Source organism: Pundamilia nyererei, unplaced genomic scaffold (assembly GCF_000239375.1).
Source record: "Pundamilia nyererei isolate P.nyererei 1_Seehausen unplaced genomic scaffold, PunNye1.0 scaffold00025, whole genome shotgun sequence".
Classification (NCBI taxonomy): Eukaryota; Metazoa; Chordata; class Actinopteri; order Cichliformes; family Cichlidae; genus Pundamilia; species Pundamilia nyererei.
Window position 1 is genome coordinate 1070336 of NW_005187426.1, and position 18974 is coordinate 1089309.

Genomic DNA, 18974 nt, shown 5'->3' on the forward strand with positions numbered 1-18974 from the left:
TGTGTGTGTGTGTGTGTGTGTGTGTGTGTGTGTGTGTGTGTGTGTGTGTGTGTGTGTGTGTGTGTGTATGTGTGTGTGGAGACAGGATGGAGAGGCAGGGTGGGATTCGGAGGGCTGGGGTAAAAAAACAGACAGCATTAGCGTTGTGCAAATGATTCTATTTTAATTACATCCCACATTTTGGCATTAATAAATCATTACCTCATTGATTTTGGGACATTTGGGTAATTACTGTAAACAAATGAGACAGTCACTGAGTAGCCTGTCAGCTTCTGCATTGCTTTTTACAATGACATGTTGAGTCAAAAAGCAACCAAAGTTAAAGGTTTATTTAAAGGGTAAAAGAACATTTTAGGGAACTTTAGGGAAATCAAAAAAAACAAACAAAAAAAACCAAAAACAAATAAGCGTGCTCCTTTCTTTACATTATTGTTTACAATAATGTTACCACTGTATGGTAAACCAGTGTTTTTAAAAAATACCACACTTTTCTGATGTCTACAAAATTCAGCTATTAAGGTATTCAAGCATCTCTAATTTTAAGCATTTGGGATTTGGGTCTCGCTGGATCAAGATTTAAATACACAAATATTTATGTAGCTTTTTTCTTGGTCACTCTCTTATCCGCAAGAGGTCACCACAGCAGATGGATCCCCATATTTAATGTGGCATAGATTTTTGTGCCGGATGTCCTTTCTGATGCAAACCTCCCCAGGGATTTATTTCTCTTCCAACCCGGGGATCTTTTGGATATTAAGTATGAAAATAGTCATTTATAAAGTCAGCGAGGATGAAGACTACTGTTTCTTGTCTTGTCTCCTATGCTCCCCCATTTCTCTTTCCCCTCACTCTCTCAGCCATTTGTCTGGGATGACTGCCTAAGCCTCCCTGTTTCTTCCTGTTAAAAGGGTGTTTGTCCTCCCCACTTTTGACTGGTGCTTGCCCGAAGATAATCATCTGATTTTTGAGGGTTTTCTGAATTGAATTGAACTTAAAATGCAAGTCAAATATAACCAGCAGAGAAGAATTTAAAAAATTAATTTGAAAAAAATATATTTTTAATCACTGAGTCATGAAAAGTATTTGCATGAGTATGCTGCATTCAGTCTGGGTCAAGTGATTTTCACAGTTTACTAAGAATCACAGCAGCTCATTTGACTAGTAAAACCTGCATTCACTGCTGTTTTTCTCTGTGTGTGTGTGTGTGTGTGTGTGCGTGCGTGCGTGCGTGCGCGTGCGTGTGCGTGTGCGTGCGCGTTACTTCGGTCAAGATAGCAATCTGTTTATCAGATTGTGGTGGGCTGAACCATGTTTAAGAGTTACTAAATGGGTTTTATACTTAGCGATAAATCTGCAGTGCACCTTAAAGGTGTGATGTCAGTGCGCCCCAGGGTGGCTGTGGCTACAATGTAGCTTGCCATCACCAGTGTGTGAATGTGTGCCTGAATGGGTGGATGACTGGATATGTAAAGCGCTTTGGGGTCGTTAGGGACTAGTAAAGCGCTATATAAATACAGGCCATTTACCATTTACCATTTAGTATCATTTATATCCTTTTAACATGTCTAATCTTATTTATTGTACTATTTAGTCTCCATTTTGTACAAACGCTGCATTTTGTTTTTCTAATCTCAGCAACACCTTTGTAAGTGTGACCGTCATCAATGATGTGACCTTTTATTTTGTAGAGGTTTTATCACAGATGTGTCTGAAAAGGTTCTTTGAAGAACTGTTGCTCTCAAAGAGTCTGCAAGAAAACTCATCTTCATGTGGTACTTCAAGGCATACATATGCAACATGCATTCATATGAGAACATGAGTTCTTTGAAATATCGACACTCCTAAAAGCATAAGCAGGAAGGTTTTCTGTTGAGGTGAGCTGAAGCCTTGGAGTGATGGTTTCACTGAAATTGTCCAAGGACTGCATGTACAAGCGGGGGGGGGGGAAACATTTTCTAGGAGGAACTCTGGGAAAAAGAAAAGAATGAGGAGAGAAATCTCACATATTTTGGTACTATCTTCATATTCTGAATTTGTGGGGCATTTTGGCAATATAATTTGTAATTTTACATCAGATTTACTTGTTTCTCTTGGATATAAAACCACAGTTGCCCCCAGTTCTCTTCCTACTATGTAGTGAGGTAATAGGAAAGACATTGTTTCATGGATTGATATTCCTGACTGAGATAGGTACTGCGTCAAGTATAAGAAGCATAACACAAGCTGATTCTGACCTATAGTATCTTTGTACCTCTCTCACAAAGCTGCTAGTTATATTAGCAAGAACATGACACAAAAAAACTCTCCAGGAAGTCAAACAAGTGGCTCAGTACAGCAATTCAATCGAACTACAGAGTAACCAGTAATAATTCAATACAGAATACAGAGAGCTAACGAAACCACAAACAAGCAGATACAGAAACACACCAAGGCTGCAAGTGACCACCAGCCTGTGATGCTCAAAGACAATAAGTATCAACTAGTAAGTGATTACAGATAGGAGAGGCACAGAGGCAAGCCTGCTCACATTAAACCATAGCTGCCACGACTTGACAGATTAGTTGCACTTTTAAAACTAGGTGCACAGTTTGCTGCACCTTGATCAGACTGAGCCATGTTCCAGTCAGTCATGGTACTGTGCTGGATGAAGAATGAGGACTGGAGCACAGAACGGGACCGCTGGTCCGATCTATGAGGATGACAAGCTACATGGCAGATGAGCAAGGCATAAAACAGAGTCAAATTAGGATAACAAGGAAAAAGGGGGGTATGTGGTTGCTATGAGCTGATACAGTAACATATAAACCACAATAGAAACCAGGACCACAGCCATGTTCTTGTATTCCAACAAAACCCTACGGGCAGTAACATATAAACCACAATAGAAACCAGGACCATGTTCTTGTATTCCAACAAAACCCTACGGGCACCCACACAGGGACTCTCTCAAAGGGTCATAAATGTTCTTCTTGTAATGGCCTGCCTTTCTAGCAGCTTCTCATGGCTAGTTAGCTATGTGCTCACCCACCCACTCCTGTGCTGCCTTTTTAAAATATCTCAGGAGGGAAGCTTGTAGCAGATTTTGAGAATGTAGTTAAACAGACAGTATGGCAGTGTGAAGGTAGAGTAAAGGGCCATCACATCACAAGGGAAGCCAGGAATAAAATATTCACTCTGTGCATTGGAAATTCATTGTTCCAGCTGGTAGATTCAACCATTATAAAACAACATTATGTGATTTAATCTTGTAAGAGACAAACTGTAGCCACAGAGACGAAGGGGAGAGATGGGTGGGGGAAGTTAGACACAAAACATACTGATTTCATTCATTGTGACTTCCATTTAGGGCTCATAATCTGTGATGTTAACCACTTTCATTTGCACAAAAATCTAATGAAAAAATCTAATTATGATGGTGCAATAACAACACTGTAAACAGGATCCATCCATCCATCCATCCATCCATCCATCCATTTTCTTAACTACTGATTAAGTTCAGGGTCGTGGCAGCTCCGGAAACCTGTTTGAGTTTTCATGTGACTTCAGCATACACCCCGAACAGAATGGATATAAATATAGGAATTAAAGAAGCGCCAACAGATTTACATTAGAGTAGCACATTTAAAGCTTTTTATCCCAAAAATGTGCTGTTTAAAGATAAAAAGCTTGTTAGAGATTGGAGTCTTATTGTAAAACTGCTACACATATGACCCAGTGTATTAGTTGATGCTTGTTTCCAGTCGACCACAACACCAAAAACATTACACTTTCAGACAGAAGTACAAATTGCTAATGAGCTGATTTAAAAAATAATAATAAAAAGTAGAAGGAATAGCATAAAAATTATCGATCCGTGATCGTCTAGTCAATGAGCAGGCAGTTCTGACTACAGTATTACAGTGATGGGGGTAAATAATAACTGGATAATAACAAAAGCACAAAATTCCAGCCTGAATGTAGATAAGAATGTAGCTTAATATAGCTAAGATACATAATATATGCTATGGTGGGACATGCATATAAACCTATATTAAGTACCCCATTACAGGATGCATTCAACGAGACTGCATGTAGTATATTTAAACTGGGATGAACCTGTGGATCGTGAAATGCATAGTGTTACACCAAGTGACCTGAAAGACGTGAAATAAGTTCTGAGCATTATCAGGTGGAGGCATGCACCTGGCTGGAAAAGCGTAGATTTATGCACAGTTTATAAAGTTGTCTGTTCCTCTGTGGAGCTGACTTTTTATCAGTGACCTTCCAGATATAGGATATTGTTTGGGGTTGCAGTAAGTTGAACATTAGCAAACTAGGGAAACTATTTACTTCAAGGAGTAGCTCAAGTGATGTGCAGAAATGAATTCTTAGGCAGTGGATCAACATAGGAAATACAGCAGAATAATGAAGGTGTCTCCAGGTAAAGAGGGTGTTTTGTCCTGGATTAAATAAAAGTTAAAGTGGAACAGGTTTGAATTGATGTATTTCATGTAATGTTGTAGTTGCCTTTTAAGTAATCTGGAGGCTAATGTTCTGATACTGTAGCAAACACTTCAGAGAAGAGATAACCTAGGTTAAAATGCTTCCACCTTTACATTTTTCACTTTCATAAACTACATATGGCTGCTGTCAAACTTAGTCCACTTTTTTCTTTTGCTTTTTTCCTAAAATGTCAGCATCTCAGCACTGAGGAAAACTATTTGTCTTTAAGATTGACACCCATGATATTTCAAAGCTAGACATCAAATTTTGGAAAGTGGTTTTTTTTTTTTTTTTGCAATTACAGTCATTAGTCATAAAATAAAGAGCTCTCAGACATTTTAAGAAAATATTGAAAATATTTTTATGATTAACATAATGCTGTAAAAATGAACAGTTGCAAAAGGAAGCAATTAGTATGTTTTGCTGTAGCAAAAATTAGCAGCTTCTCTTCAGCGTGACAGATGATGACTAGATTCCATCATGTCCGTTCTGCTGATCCATTGCGACATCTCGCTCAGTAGCTGTCTGGTTCTCCTCCGCGTGGTCCTGAATGTCAATCCACTGAGCTCCCCCACACTCAGACAGTAGCTACCAGTAATGCCGCACTAATTAGCCAACCCTCTCAAGTGGCCAAGCCCTCCCAGTGGCATCCGTGCCAAACAGAATTATTAAAGAAGAGGGAGGAGGAGCTGCATCTCCTCTGCAGAGGAGCAAAACATCCAGTTTTAGTTTAGCATTCACTTCGTCACCCTGTGGCTGGGTGAGCCAAGGCTGTCATCAATATTAACACCTAGATACATCCGTCGCTGTAATACATTTTTTTTTCTCCTTTACCCCAACCTAATGAAAATTTCATGTGAATCACATAATTATAATTCCTTATTCAAATGAGCGCTGTCTAAGTAGTGGAGATGATTTGTGGCTCAGTGACTAAAAGCTGTTGTGTGGATGCTGATGCTGTTTTACAGTTTAGTCAAAGCAGTGCAAGTCTGCGTGCATGTGAGTGTATAGTATATACTGTGTATGTGGTTGTGTGTGTTGGGAGGTGGTATGGTATAGCCTTCTAGGCCTGGTAACTAAGCTGCTTAGTTTATAAATAGATTAATTTTCTACATCGCTAATTTTTTAATTTAATAATCACTCCCTCCTCCACTCTGCAGCTCTTGGCCTTCCTCACCTCCTGTCTTTTGGCATTCCCTTGTCTTTGATGGCTTCTTTTCTGATTTGTTTATATATTTATTAATTCATTTACTACCCCCTCCCAATCCAATTTTAGCTGACATTTCTTGTCGAGATGCGAAGGATGACCTTTGAAAACAGAACACTTCCTGGCGGAGATGTGAAGGAGGTCTCACTCTGTGCTCAGAAGGCACTCCTCCTCTCCTCCTTTCTACTTAATGTATGCAAGCATAGAACAACTAAAACATATTTGTCACTTAATTGAAAGGCTCATGAGTATTAATAGTTAAAACATGAGTTGCTTTCCACTGATTATTTAGTTGTCACATTGTAGTTCCATATATAAAAATAAATGAATAAATTGCATCTCCGCTCACACTTTGTCATTATGAATTACATTTTAATCAAAGAAGAGTAATGGTGACAAATAATTTAATTTCTTTGCTGCGAGTCTGTTAAATATACACCTACATGGAGATATTTATCTTAGCTTAAAATAAAGACTGCAAACAGGGAAACATTTAGTCTGGCTCACCCACAAAACAGAAAGAAAAAGCACCCTACCAGCGCCACTAAAGCCTTCCAATCTTCTCACATTCTTACACTTGTTTATCTAAGCTAACAGTCAAGCATATAGACTTACCACACAGTTCTGTCAATATCTCAAAAAACCTCGTCAAAAATAACTTTACTTTCATAGCTTAATAGCTTCAGTCTTGTTTCTGTATATCAAATGAACTATCCATGTGGTGGTTAGTGGTGGTGAACACCATGGAGCTGAATCAGAGAAGCTGCTCAGCTGCCTGACCAGTAAATGGTGCCACAGAGGGTGGTCAAGATTATCCCAAAAAAAAAGACAAAACTTTGGTGCCTTCAAAAGTGTCGAGTTGGCAGCCAATCACAGAGTCAGTCTACTCTCCCTGTGGAACACAGCAAAGTACATTATGTTCCCCACAACTGAGTGATAGAAAATCTCCACCACTAAAGAAATGGAGCCTGCTCATCCTGTTCTTATACACAGCCTCTGTGTTGGTCTTCCAGTTTAACTGGTTGTCAATATCCTGTCCCAGAATGGACGCGTGTAGCCATCCTTTTCCACCTGAAGTTAGTAATGGAAGTAAAAAAATAAGGTGTAAAGACATCCATATATTATGACTTAAACTACTGTTTATAATAGAGTATAATAGAGTTATGAGCAAAAACATACCTGAGGTTTTAAATTGTAGAAGTCATAAATGGCCCAACATTGTCATTGTAGTTAGTAAAATAATTTATTCACTGGGTTGATATTACTAAACAAAGAAAATGCAGCTTTTCATAGCATATTACTGTAACAAAATTCTGCAAATGGAGCAATTTTATATATTTTTAGAAAAATATTTTTCAAAAATTTAATGCATGAAATTGGATCTTTGCTAGTGCTGTCTGCCCTCTAGGGCTAAGGGTGGGTATTTCATGACATGTTGCATTACAATGATTAATTTTTCCATTTAGGGTAGCATATAAAATAAGCAACAAAATCTTATACTGTGCTTTGGTGTAGGTCTATTTTGAGTCTGAAATCTTTGCTTGTTTGGAGCTCCCAGGTCTAATGTATTTAGATTATAAGGCCTTTGGTCTGATGTATGGCTGATGTAGTTTGTCAATTGACATGTACCTTTTTGGAGATCTGTGGTCTAAACATGTGTCTATTTCGGGATGTGTGATTTGATGCTGGTGTTGAGCAGCCCTGCTCTGCATCAACTAATGAGCTGCTGTTTGCTCGCCCACCTTTTGCCTCTCTCTCCCTGTCTGTCTCTCTCCCCCTCTCTCTCTTTCTCATTCTCCCATAATGTATTCTTTCAGTGCATAATACAACCCCTTTGGGAACACAGGTTTCCTTTTGGAGATGAAATTTCATGCAGCATCTTTACATATTCTGCCACACATCTCCTCTATTTAGAGCATTCACATCAGCGTACATTTCAAGTGTGTTTAACCAATACGTGTGAGTGTGTTTATGCAGATGTAAAAATTTCTTAAATCTGCAAGTGTGCGTGTTTGCATGTGTGATTGCATGTGTGATATCACAGGAAATAAGTCAGACCTGCAACATCCTTAGCTCCCTGTTGCTATAGCGACACGTCTGGATACAGGAGCATCTAATGTCTTCCATACAAATTAACATATTAGACTGTGTGTGAGTGTGTATGTGTGTGTGTGTGAGAGAGAGAGAGAAAATATTAAAACTGCATACTCTATTGTGTGTATTTGGCACTTTTTATTTATTATTTTATTTGTTTTATTATGTTGTTTAAATTATATATCACACTGTTTATACAATTTCTATGTTTTTTAGACACATTCTATTAATGGTCTTATGCTCTGTAATACAATCCTGATGTTACTGATATATGTAGAAAACTGTTCATTTTAAAATTTTTACTAATTAGGTATCCATATTTTGATAATCAACCTGTTATCTATTTGCTGAATTATATTTTGAGTTGCTCCTTTAAGGTTTAATATATGTATCATAAATTACATCATGTCATTTCCTGTGACTGAATAAATCATTGCTTCCTCCTCTTATAGATGCTCTTACTTTTATATCAGTTCAAAGCAGCAATAATGTGCAGAATATATGAGTCACTGAGCGAGTGTTGCTCTGAAACTACAGCAAAGAAAACAATGATCAGATAAAATGATTCTCTCATGATGTAATAGAGCACTTTGATGCTTCATATACAGCTAATAGGATTCAATGTTGTACACTGCTTTATGATAAACTGCTATTTTAAAACCCTTACAGAGAGGTTATATGATTTAATAAATGTATTCATAGATGCCTGATGTTCATATTTAAACTAATTCAAGCTTCTGGTCAAATCACTTGTAAGTCTCTGGTTGTTTGCTATTGAATTTAATGGCTTCCTAAGCCGGAGGGTTTCCTTAAGTCAATTGAATTATTTGACTTGAAAGCGGTCAACTTACTTTTATTGAGTTGGCTGAGCCCTGAAGCTCCACTCAGCCAGGGCTGGTCCCTTTTCTTTGTCAATAGTACTTTGCCTTATTTTCATCCATTAATACAGGCATGTGGATTCTCATTGCAATTAGGCTGTTTAATTTTGTCTTACTAAAATGTGGCTTTGTTATTTAAAGAAAATACTCCGACCTCTTTGGTTCTTTGGACACTTGCAGATCCATTTTTAAATGAATAAATGTGTTTTCCCCATTAATACACTCAGCAACCAGTAATGACAAAGTGAAAATGTGTTTTGTGTTCTTGTTTTTTGTACATTTATACTTACTGAAAACTTCTCATATTCAGTATTTGGCACTTCAGTTTGTAATAAGGTGAACTGGAAATCAGACCTCAAAGCGCTGTATCTGGTGAACGCCTTATCATCTAGCTAATACAATTCTAATGGTAAAGTATGGCAGTTGCTGTTTTAGTTGGGGGTTGCTGTTGGGGTGCCTCTCAGAACCAGGAACAGGGAGTTGCTCAGAACTGTAGAAGATGAATACCCCTTCAGACTGAAATTGATTGACACTGTCCACCCCCAAAATAACACACACACATCATTTGCTCTAGCTGTTTTTATACTCTATAGTTATGTGTCAAAGCAACTTTTAGAAATGGGTTCTCCCATAAACTTGACAAAATTGTGTAAGTTGAGTTTTGTGGGCGATCGTGGCTCGTGGCTCAAGAGTTGGGAGTTCGCCTTGTAATTGGAAGGTTGCCGGTTCGAGCCCCGGCTTGGACAGTCTCGGTCGTTGTGTCCTTGGGCAAGACACTTCACCCGTTGCCTACTGGTGGTGGTCAGAGGCACCAGTGTCCGGCAGCCTCGCCTCTGTCAGTGCTCCCCAGGGTGCCTGTGGCTACAATGCAGCTTGCCATTACCTGTGGGTGAATGACTGGATGTGTAAAGCGCTTTGAGGTCTTTAGGGACTAGTAAAAGTGCTATACAAATACAGGCCATTTGCCATTTTGTAACTTGTTTTGGCATTGCAAAACATTTTATTTATATATATAAAAAAAAAAGCATTCTGTTTTTTTCCTAACATTAACTGAATCCAAAGCCTGTAGAGTCATTGCTGCCATTATGTCTCCTTCTGTGTATTCAGGTAAGGTTCTGAATGCTTAAATAAGGGATTTAAACATTTCGGTCTTAAATTATAAATTTGCAAACATCTATAAAGGCATAAACTTGTGCTTATAGTTCATTGCTTCTAGATTGATGGGGAAATGCCAGTTTTATCTGTTTAAAAATAAATCTAGAACATCGCAAAAAAAAAACCCAAAGAGACTAAAAGTTTCCCTTTAGCTTAAAAGGGGGAGAAAAATGTCAAAATGACCCCACAAAGCTTTGCCATTGGGTTTCTGGAACTAAAAGACCTCGGAAATGGAACAGAAGAAATTGTACAAAAGCAGAACAAACATGACATCAAGGAAGGGACCTAAAACAATTCACATAAAATAACTCGATTTAACATTCCTTTTGTTTTTCTTTCTTCCACAGAAACTTGTCAAAGAATCCTCTCACCACTCTGTCATGGCAGCTCTTCCAGCACCTCCAACTCCAAGAGCTGTAAGTCTCGTCTGATCTGTCTCGCTGCCTTTTGTTTGTATTTTATTACAGCACTTTATCACTGCTCCCTACGTACTATCAGCCTCAATACAAATTGTCTTCACCGCATACCATTATAATTCCTGTCTTTGTTGTACAAAACCTCTAATTTGTCGGAGCGCATGCAGAAGACTGGCCCTATAGGCACTATAGTGGCACTGTGATCTTATAAGTCATTTGTTGACTTAATTAACGTGCACAAAGGAAATTTAATGGCCTGGTAGGAGAAGGGAATCTGACCCCATTTCCTTGTTTGTTATGAATATTTTAGCGATCATTGTGTTTATGAAATGAGTTTGCTCTTTCACCACCAGGGAGAACATTGCGATGTGGACCCGCTTGTAATTTACACATCATTACGCCTGTCAGCGCTGTCCATCATATGAACCTTAGCTGCTCCCCGAACGCTTGCGCTCCTCATATGCGCCTCCTGGCATATAAAACTGTGGTATAGCAGGATGTGATACAAGGCTATTTCAAGCAGGCCTCCTTATTGTGCTATTTTCAGAGGTAGAAGCAGAGCAGGCCCACAGAGAGCACGACACAATGCTGATCTCTGGTCGTACACTGCAAACAGCAGAGCAGAGGGATAACCCTACAAACATGTTGTAGGCTTGCATTTTGGACATTTAGCTTCAAACGTATCCCTCACACTTGCAGGACTCACCAATATTACGGAGAGATGTTTTTTGTTCTGTGTAGGAAGCAGCTCACACCATACCCTATAACAGAGCTACACAAGTGTCGTCTCACTGTGGGCCCGCATTGGAGGCAGATGGGTCTCTGAATCCCTCTTTGTGCCTGTTATTGGGTTGTGAATTTTATTCCTGACTGAAAATGGTAATTCTTCACATTTGTTGTCTTACCAGCTGTCCAGTTCTCAATCTAGTTTGGCATTTGGCTCATCTTATTATTCATACAGGGTCTAACTTATATATAAAATATCTTTTCCAAAGTTTTTTTCACAATTTTCCTCTTCCAGATCACAGCGTAAAATATAGCTTTCCAAATGATTATTAAAGGCCTTGAAAGCCTGGGATCCCACATGAGCAGTATTTTTTGTCTTTTTCACGAGAGATTTCTCTATTTGTGTTTTTCTCTCTATGTCAACTCATCATTTTTTTAACCTTGGCTTTATTTATTCATGAATGCATTATGTTCTAAAGAAATCCTTAAAAAGCAAAGTTAAGTCAAAATCTCTGGGGCTTTAAGTAAGCATATTCAGTAACCGGAATAGCCCTTTTTAAAGAAGTTGCATACTATTGTAAATCTGTAGCATTGTTCTGCCAGAAAAGGTTGGCTGAGATTAAGTTATTTGGCGCCGTCTGGTTGAGGTGTTTCTGGCATGTCCAATTAGGGTCACAATCAAGAGATTACATCTCTTGGCTGGCTTGGGAACGCTGTGGTGTGGCCAGTGAGTGGGGAAACGGTCCGGGCAACTCTTATTAGACGCTGCCCCTCCGACCCAGACCCAGATATGCATGCATGCACGGCTGGATGGATGGATGCATGAATTATGAGAGATTTTCACTGAAAAATCTTTTCTCCAGTCGCACAGGCTGCAAAAAAATTTAACAACACATAGTTTAACTAGACCAATACTGAATATATAGAAACATGCATAAGATTCATCTGCAAAGAAACTAATAGCCAAAACTGCAGAATAAATCTTATTTCTCTTTTTGCCATAAATAACAAACAGCAGCACAGCAACAGCACATAATGCATTTTTTTTATTAATATATTATACATTGTAGCTTTAATTTCACACACAAGATCCAGAACTTTTTCCCTAAGTAAACACTGAAGGCTGCAATGTAATTCAACAATTAAATGACCTGAAATCACAATGTAAATCACACAAAGCAGAGTAAAATAGTAAGCTCAGTTTCTTCCTGAACCAAATCACTGTTACAGCTCACAGAGCACGATTTGCTCTGATGTGCAATCCTATTTCTTCTTAAGCAACCATTCTAGATGCGTACAAATGGTGCCTTTGTTTTCCTACATGAAAAGCAGGGCCAGGGTGATGCCCGTGTTTCTACTGAATGCTGATGAGGAGCGAGGGCTTATGTCTATTCCATTTTGTGTGTTTAGTTAAGAGGTGTCAGTCGAAGTGGCGTGGCGGCACAGACGTGGGTCGAGGCGTTATGCAAAAAGGAAACCATGTGGAATCAGGCCTTGCTAATAGGAAATGAGTCACTCTATCATGAGCTGGCGACATGTCCCTGACATCATTACTCTCTTTACCGTGTCTGTATGGTCACCCGAAACCAAATTGGCTTGGAAAGTGCCAATCATTCAATCATGCCAAATGAATCCTGCTCACCGGACAGCTATTGCCTTTAATTATTAGAATATTTCAAAATGCAGTATCAATGATAAATGCCCACCCGTGTTGCTCAACCACACTGATATTATGTAAATAGAGGAAGATCAAACCGGCTGAAATAATTTCCGTTTTATGTGACGAAAGGAGAGCGTGGCCCTTTGCCACGACGGTGTCGCTAAACCGTGTTATCTCAGTCACTCTAGGCACTGTTATTGTAATTATATTTCATTCTTTTTTTAACAATGAAAGTGAACCAATTTCAAAGCTGCAACACAGTGGTGACAGTGACCTGCAATGAATAGGAAATGTGCAAATGGTTTAATTTAAGCCTGGAAGTCCTTTACAAGCTTTAAAATAACAGCGTCTCTGTTGGTTAATTCATTGTATGTATCATTACTGCTACTTAAAGCATTGCTCTAATTGCTTTCACAAGTTGTTGTGAATGAGAATAAAGGGGGGAAATGATGCGTACCACATGGCACGTGCAAATAACAGTTTTTTTTTTTTAAAGAATTTAATTAATACAGATCAAACGCTGACCAGGAAGATGATACAAAAAAAAACGATAAAAGTACTCACTGACAACACCATTAAGCAACACACAGTTTCATCAAAGGAGCACTGATTGGCCAAGTTTGGAATTAAACGCTGCATTTCCTGCTTCTGAGTGCTGCTTTACACATAATTAAACTGGTGTAAAGCATGTTTCCGTCAGTAGAAAGTGGTGCGCAACAGCTGCTTTAACATGGAGGCATGACTCCTGTTAACCTCAAACACCCTCTACATTTTCAGTAGCTTGCTGTGGTTCAGATACGTTGAACCTGCACCTCATTCACCAAATATTACAGTGGATCCATTACAACGAGACAACATTGAAGAGGGTGAAGGAGTTGTTATCATTCAATGTGTTTACTCTTATCAAACACTTCTTATCAAGCCCACTAACGTGTAACTCTAAAACAGTTACTTTGTTTTGCAGGTTGGTTGCACAGATATTTCACACTCCTTGCAATATCTTAATATCAGTAACAATGGCAATACTATCAGGGAAATCTCAATAATCTCAAGTCTTTTGTGACTCCTGTGAAAGGCTTCAACATCACATTGAAGCTATACAATGGATGTCTGCTGTGTGCTGCCTCTGGATGAGACACAGATAATCGGCTCTGCCTTTTTGTCTGTGTGCCCTTTAGCCAAAGGACTGGAGCTACTGCGATGTGGTGCAAACCCAGCCAATCATAAGCCATACAACGGCTGCAAATATTCTTCTTCTTTAGCAACTGACGCGATCTGCCTGAGGCAACGCGCCTCTCGAATCCCTTTATTCTGTTAGGGGCTCTTTAATCCCAACTCTCAGGGAAGCAGCGGCCGACGCAAAGTCAAACATTCAAACCTCTCGCTGCAAAATGGAATTTTCTTTGAGTATGTGTGAAGTATGAATGGATCAAACTGGTAATCTTGTGATATGGCTGCCAGGTGATTAGAAAGAATTAAATGCCGAATTTCCAAGAGCAGCATGACAGGTAAATTGCTAAAGTTTAACCTTCGTTTTATTAGGACCTAGTTGCACTCAGGACAGACTTACTTAAATGCATGACATTTACATGGACTTTTCAGAAACATCAAAGACTGACTCACATGAGGGTAAAGGAGTATTAAAATGTTAAATGTGGTGGAAAAGACTTGACTGGGGGCAGCAGTGGCCTAGACTTTCAAGAGGTCACCACATGCTCTGAAACTCAGACTGCTGGGTACAATCTGTGCAGAGGGAAGAAAACGTGTCAAGTTGTCAACACAGATCTTTGTGAAAGCAGCCACGAGTAAAAATTTAAAATACAAGGCCTTTCCCTTTTAAAACAATACCTCTGAACTACTGGTGGGGCATAGAGACACTTAACACTTGGCTGAAAAAGCTCTGTCACACCAGATGATGTCTTTACTGTTGTAGGGTCATCTTTTAGTTTGGCTTAATCTCTTAGTTTGACACAGGACAGCTGGAGGAAATTTACTTTATTGCCTGTAGCACGCTTTGTATGCTTACATACATCAAAACCAGTTTAGGTTCTGTGGATCTATTGTGCTTTTTCCGTATTTTCCATCATATTCTGTTACAATGGCCAAAGTTTAAAAAATGAGAAGAGCATATGTACAAGTTATGCCTGTGAGCCAAATCTCCTTTTTCATACTATAATAACCACTTGGTTTCTGAGATTTATTTTTTCTACACTTGGCTCTGTGTGATGTTATTGAGAGGGGATATCAGGTACACCAATCTGGCTTTGAGCAGCAAGCCCTACACTAGTCAACCTCCTGTTAGGGAGAAGCAGCCAATCTCAAGATAGTTGGCTTAACCAACTATCTTGCCGATTTGCAACAGTTAAAAACTAACAACCTGATTACCCCACATACATATTTTATGAGTTTTTTTTACTCAGAAGTAACACTGCAGGACTTGGTTGTGCATTAGCAACAAAAAGTTTCATTTGACCCTGAGAGGGTTAAAGGCAGGTTGGCCTTAAAGGGAAGGAAACTAAAATGATTAACGTTGTTTCAGATGGTGCAGTTCCTCAATTCAACCAATCAATTCCCAGTATGTTAATAAAATGATGAATAAAAGTGAAAAATATGAATTATTTTGAGCTGTGAAAGATGCAAATCTCCTCTAGTAAAGTCCAAGAATAAAAAATATGGATCTGAATGAGCATAACTGGCCCGCTTAAACATTTAAACAGTCATACCAAGCTCACGAGTGTGCGTTTACACCTGTGTAATAATTACCCTGCCCCACATACAGTGAAGAAAACTGTCAGATACATGAATACCTAAAAACTGAAAGCCCAACCGCTTTTACATGACATAGAATTTATACAATTAAAATGTGAGTAATTGTAATGGTATACAGGAAACAATCCCACGGCAGCATGACAGAAGCTCTCACTTGACGCGATTGCTCTGACTTTAGGTGTGACTGTGTGATAGATTCATATAAAATGCACTTTGCATTTGTGGTAGTATAAATAGTTGTTTCAATGTATACTGATTATCTGTATGTTTACTTTCCACCATATCTGTGATGATGCACTTAAGGTATTTAGAGAGGTTTGATTAAAGCCAGTAAGTTAAAATTGAATTAAAAGCTAAATACATAATATTAAAGGTTCCCATCAGATGTTTGGCAATAGATGAACATGTTCTGCTTTGAATCATATTTTGTGTCTAAGTTAAAATTGTTTAGATGGATTCACCCTCAGTGAAACATCTGTGTATCAGTACACAAATATGAAAATATACATGGTGCAATTTTTAATATTAGAGTTGGGAACGTTCTGAGGATACCTGAATAAGGCGTGATGTCACAAATCGTGTTTTCAGGGTCACACCTCAAGCTCAGGTTTTAAGAGAATCATGTAAAGATTTTCAGTTGAGGAATCTGAAAACAGCTAGTATCAAAGTCTGCTCATTCACCAGTCTGTGTGTCTAAAAAATTCACAAGAAGCAGAAAAGACCAAAATCTGTTTCTGAATTCCAGGAGAATGTAACAAACAGCAAAATAGTAGAGCCCAAACCTAACCCCTTAAAACTGGTGCTGCTAAATTGAGGTGCTGTATTTTTAGAGTCATCAGCCTATTCTCAATGAAATTTGAAAAATCATATATTCCTTGAAATGATAAAGCATCATGATTCAAGGGGTATAAACTATTCCAGGATACCAGTAACTCTGCAACAATAGTTCCTTAATTATAATCAAATGTGCACAAAAATAAAACAATCATTTCCTGCCTTTTCACCATAGGGGCACGCACTTGTTAAATCACAGTTTTCACTTTAAACTGAGTCAAACAAACAAAATGCTTCTAAGCTTTTAGTCGTTTTTAGTAACATTGAGGTTCAATGTTAAGGGTTTAATTTATTTCTGATGTTTTCCCTTTCAGTTTCCATTCTCTTCCCAAACAGTGTTTTTGTGCCCTGTAAACAACACTTTTACAAAATGGCCTGCCATGTGTTAATTTGAAAATGCTGGCCTGGTTGTGTTTTTCCAAATAGTGAGTGTCTAGGAGGGATTGGGTGGTATTAAAGTAAAAATAAGCTAATAATTTGCTTATTTTATCAGTTGTTCACTGGCATAATAAGCAACAGATTTGTTGTTAATGATTTATATTTAGATTTGCCATTCAATTTTTTTCTCTGAGCATTAAGTGTCAATATTTTGTTATTAATTTGCATTCTCTGATGTCAAAATTGTTACACATTGGTAAAGCTACGAAATTCTAATTTATTCCATCAGACTTTCTCACTTTGTGCCAGATGTTGGGTGTAAGTTTTGTGGGTTGCTAAAATGAGAGAAAGAAAATATCAATTTTCCTGTTGATGTCAGAACATGCTTAATCTGACCGAGGGGGAGGAGCTAAAACTCCATGTCGAGTGACAGAGCTACACCAAAGCTCAGTATAAACTAAATGAGGAGCGTCTGAACTGTGACTCATGTAAGGCTACTCTAATAGAACCCAAGAATGAAAATGTGCTGTGTGAAATGAGCAGAGTAATTTCCCTGTTTATTATGATGACTTAAAGCAGATAGTGTAATTATATGATACAGTTGTAAGCAATATAGTTGCCTATTTACTCATTTGGTTGATACTTTGAAGTACTTCATTTGTTACACCAGTGAACCACTGAAGATCTTTATTACTAAAAACAGCTGGAAATAATATAAAAATGAAAATATACATTTGCTGTGGGTTGACAAAGCAGTCTCTGTCTGGTTGCTCTTTAAGCACATTAGGCGAAGCAGGTGCAAAGAAGGCATGGATTCTGGCAGTCAAAACAACATTATTTTAAGAGGGTGTACTGGAATAGTAAGCATAGAAGTGTTCAGGCTACAGGTAGTAAAATAAGAGCTATCCATTAAAGCAAATTACAGTAATGACAGTACTATATAGATGCCAGCCTATAAAGGGGTATTGCATACATCTTTCACCACAAATACTACAATCATAAAAGCGTTTCATGAAAACAGCAGCTGAAGAATAAAAAGAATCCCAACTGAAACTGAAACTGGGAAAAACACCTTAAGCTCTTGCTCACTTGGTCCATTTTTCCTACGTGTAGCCTTCCCTGACATGTCTCTAGTGTCCCCACTCCTCTCCACGATTGCTGTGCAGGAGCTGTTGTCGATAAGCCAAAATCAGGTTTGTCTCTTGAGACAAATTATCCCTTAGTGGCTTGAAAAAGAAAATAAAAGAGTAAGGCAACGAGAGAAAAGCTGCAGGGACACTGACTGACCAGAACAGTGCAACTTTAAAGAAAAGCAATGACGAGACAAAACAGTGATTTATTTATTTGCAGCATGCCACTTTATCCATGACATAAGCAAAAGATGCAGCGTGAGAGTGATGGAAGCGGTCCAGCAGCAAACAGGAGTGTGAAGAAACGATGATGCACACTTAGCAGAGTGTGCTAAAAGCAAGTGTTCAGGGGAAAATGCTTGTTGTAAATCTGACTTTGTTTGAGTCGACTGTTCATTTTTTCGTTTTTTGACATTTATTCTCCCTGAATACTTTATACTACCCTGTGTCAAGACTTTATCCACTTTCTGCTACACAACAAGACATTTTTGCTGAGGTCAACAAACAGTGCACTGCTGATTTGAGACCAGTTCATACAACATCTATTTACTGAACTCAATGCTTTTGAATAGACGTCTGTTTGTCAGTCAACTTCTTCAAGACTATCCAATCCAATCTGATGGCATGACAGCTCGATTATCTCTTTTCCATGCTGTAATAATAACAATAATAATGACAATACTCACCACACAGTTTGATTGACAAGTGATCTATGTGAAGTGATGTGCAGAAAAACAACAGCAAAGAATGCTCTGCATGAAAATTGGAGACAAAAAATCTGAATAATGTTACCGAAAATCAATAAATAAAGGCCATTTATTATATAATAAAAGCAAAAAGCCTGCCAAACTTTTGCTTCTAGTACAGTACATGATACCATGATAACCAGGAGATTTAAAACTTAAAGCAAGTTTAATGTGTGTTTAATGCATGAAAGCTTAATTCATTCTAGCAGACTGTAGCTTAAGCTACATGTTGCATCCTTGTTGTTAATCCATGCAAAAGAGCATCTGTGTTGAAATCCAGTCTCATTCCACTGCTATTCTTGGCACAGCATCGTAAACATGTCAAGCACTCTTGTTTTCCTCCCTGCACTCTTTACGCATAGTTTTGCTCTACGTGAATGTCTCTGAAGTGTGAAAAATGGCAATGTATAAGAATTATCTGAGAACTGCTAAGAGCTGCTTCTCAAGTAAATTATACATACAGTTGCTTTGGTTGATTTGCTGGATACTGAGCCAAACC

At 38.4% G+C, this 18974-nt stretch overlaps 1 protein-coding gene across 2 annotated transcripts in view; it reads left to right on the top strand.

Annotated features, from left to right (window-relative positions):
- The window catches only part of ntrk3b (neurotrophic tyrosine kinase, receptor, type 3b), a 222296-nt gene that overhangs the window by 86622 nt on the left and 116700 nt on the right, over positions 1-18974 (top strand). For both annotated transcript variants that reach the window (XM_005727560.2, XM_005727561.2), the window contains exon 4: positions 10164-10232. In XM_005727560.2, the coding sequence (XP_005727617.1) occupies positions 10164-10232 (69 nt within the window). The remainder of the gene's footprint in view (positions 1-10163; positions 10233-18974) is intronic.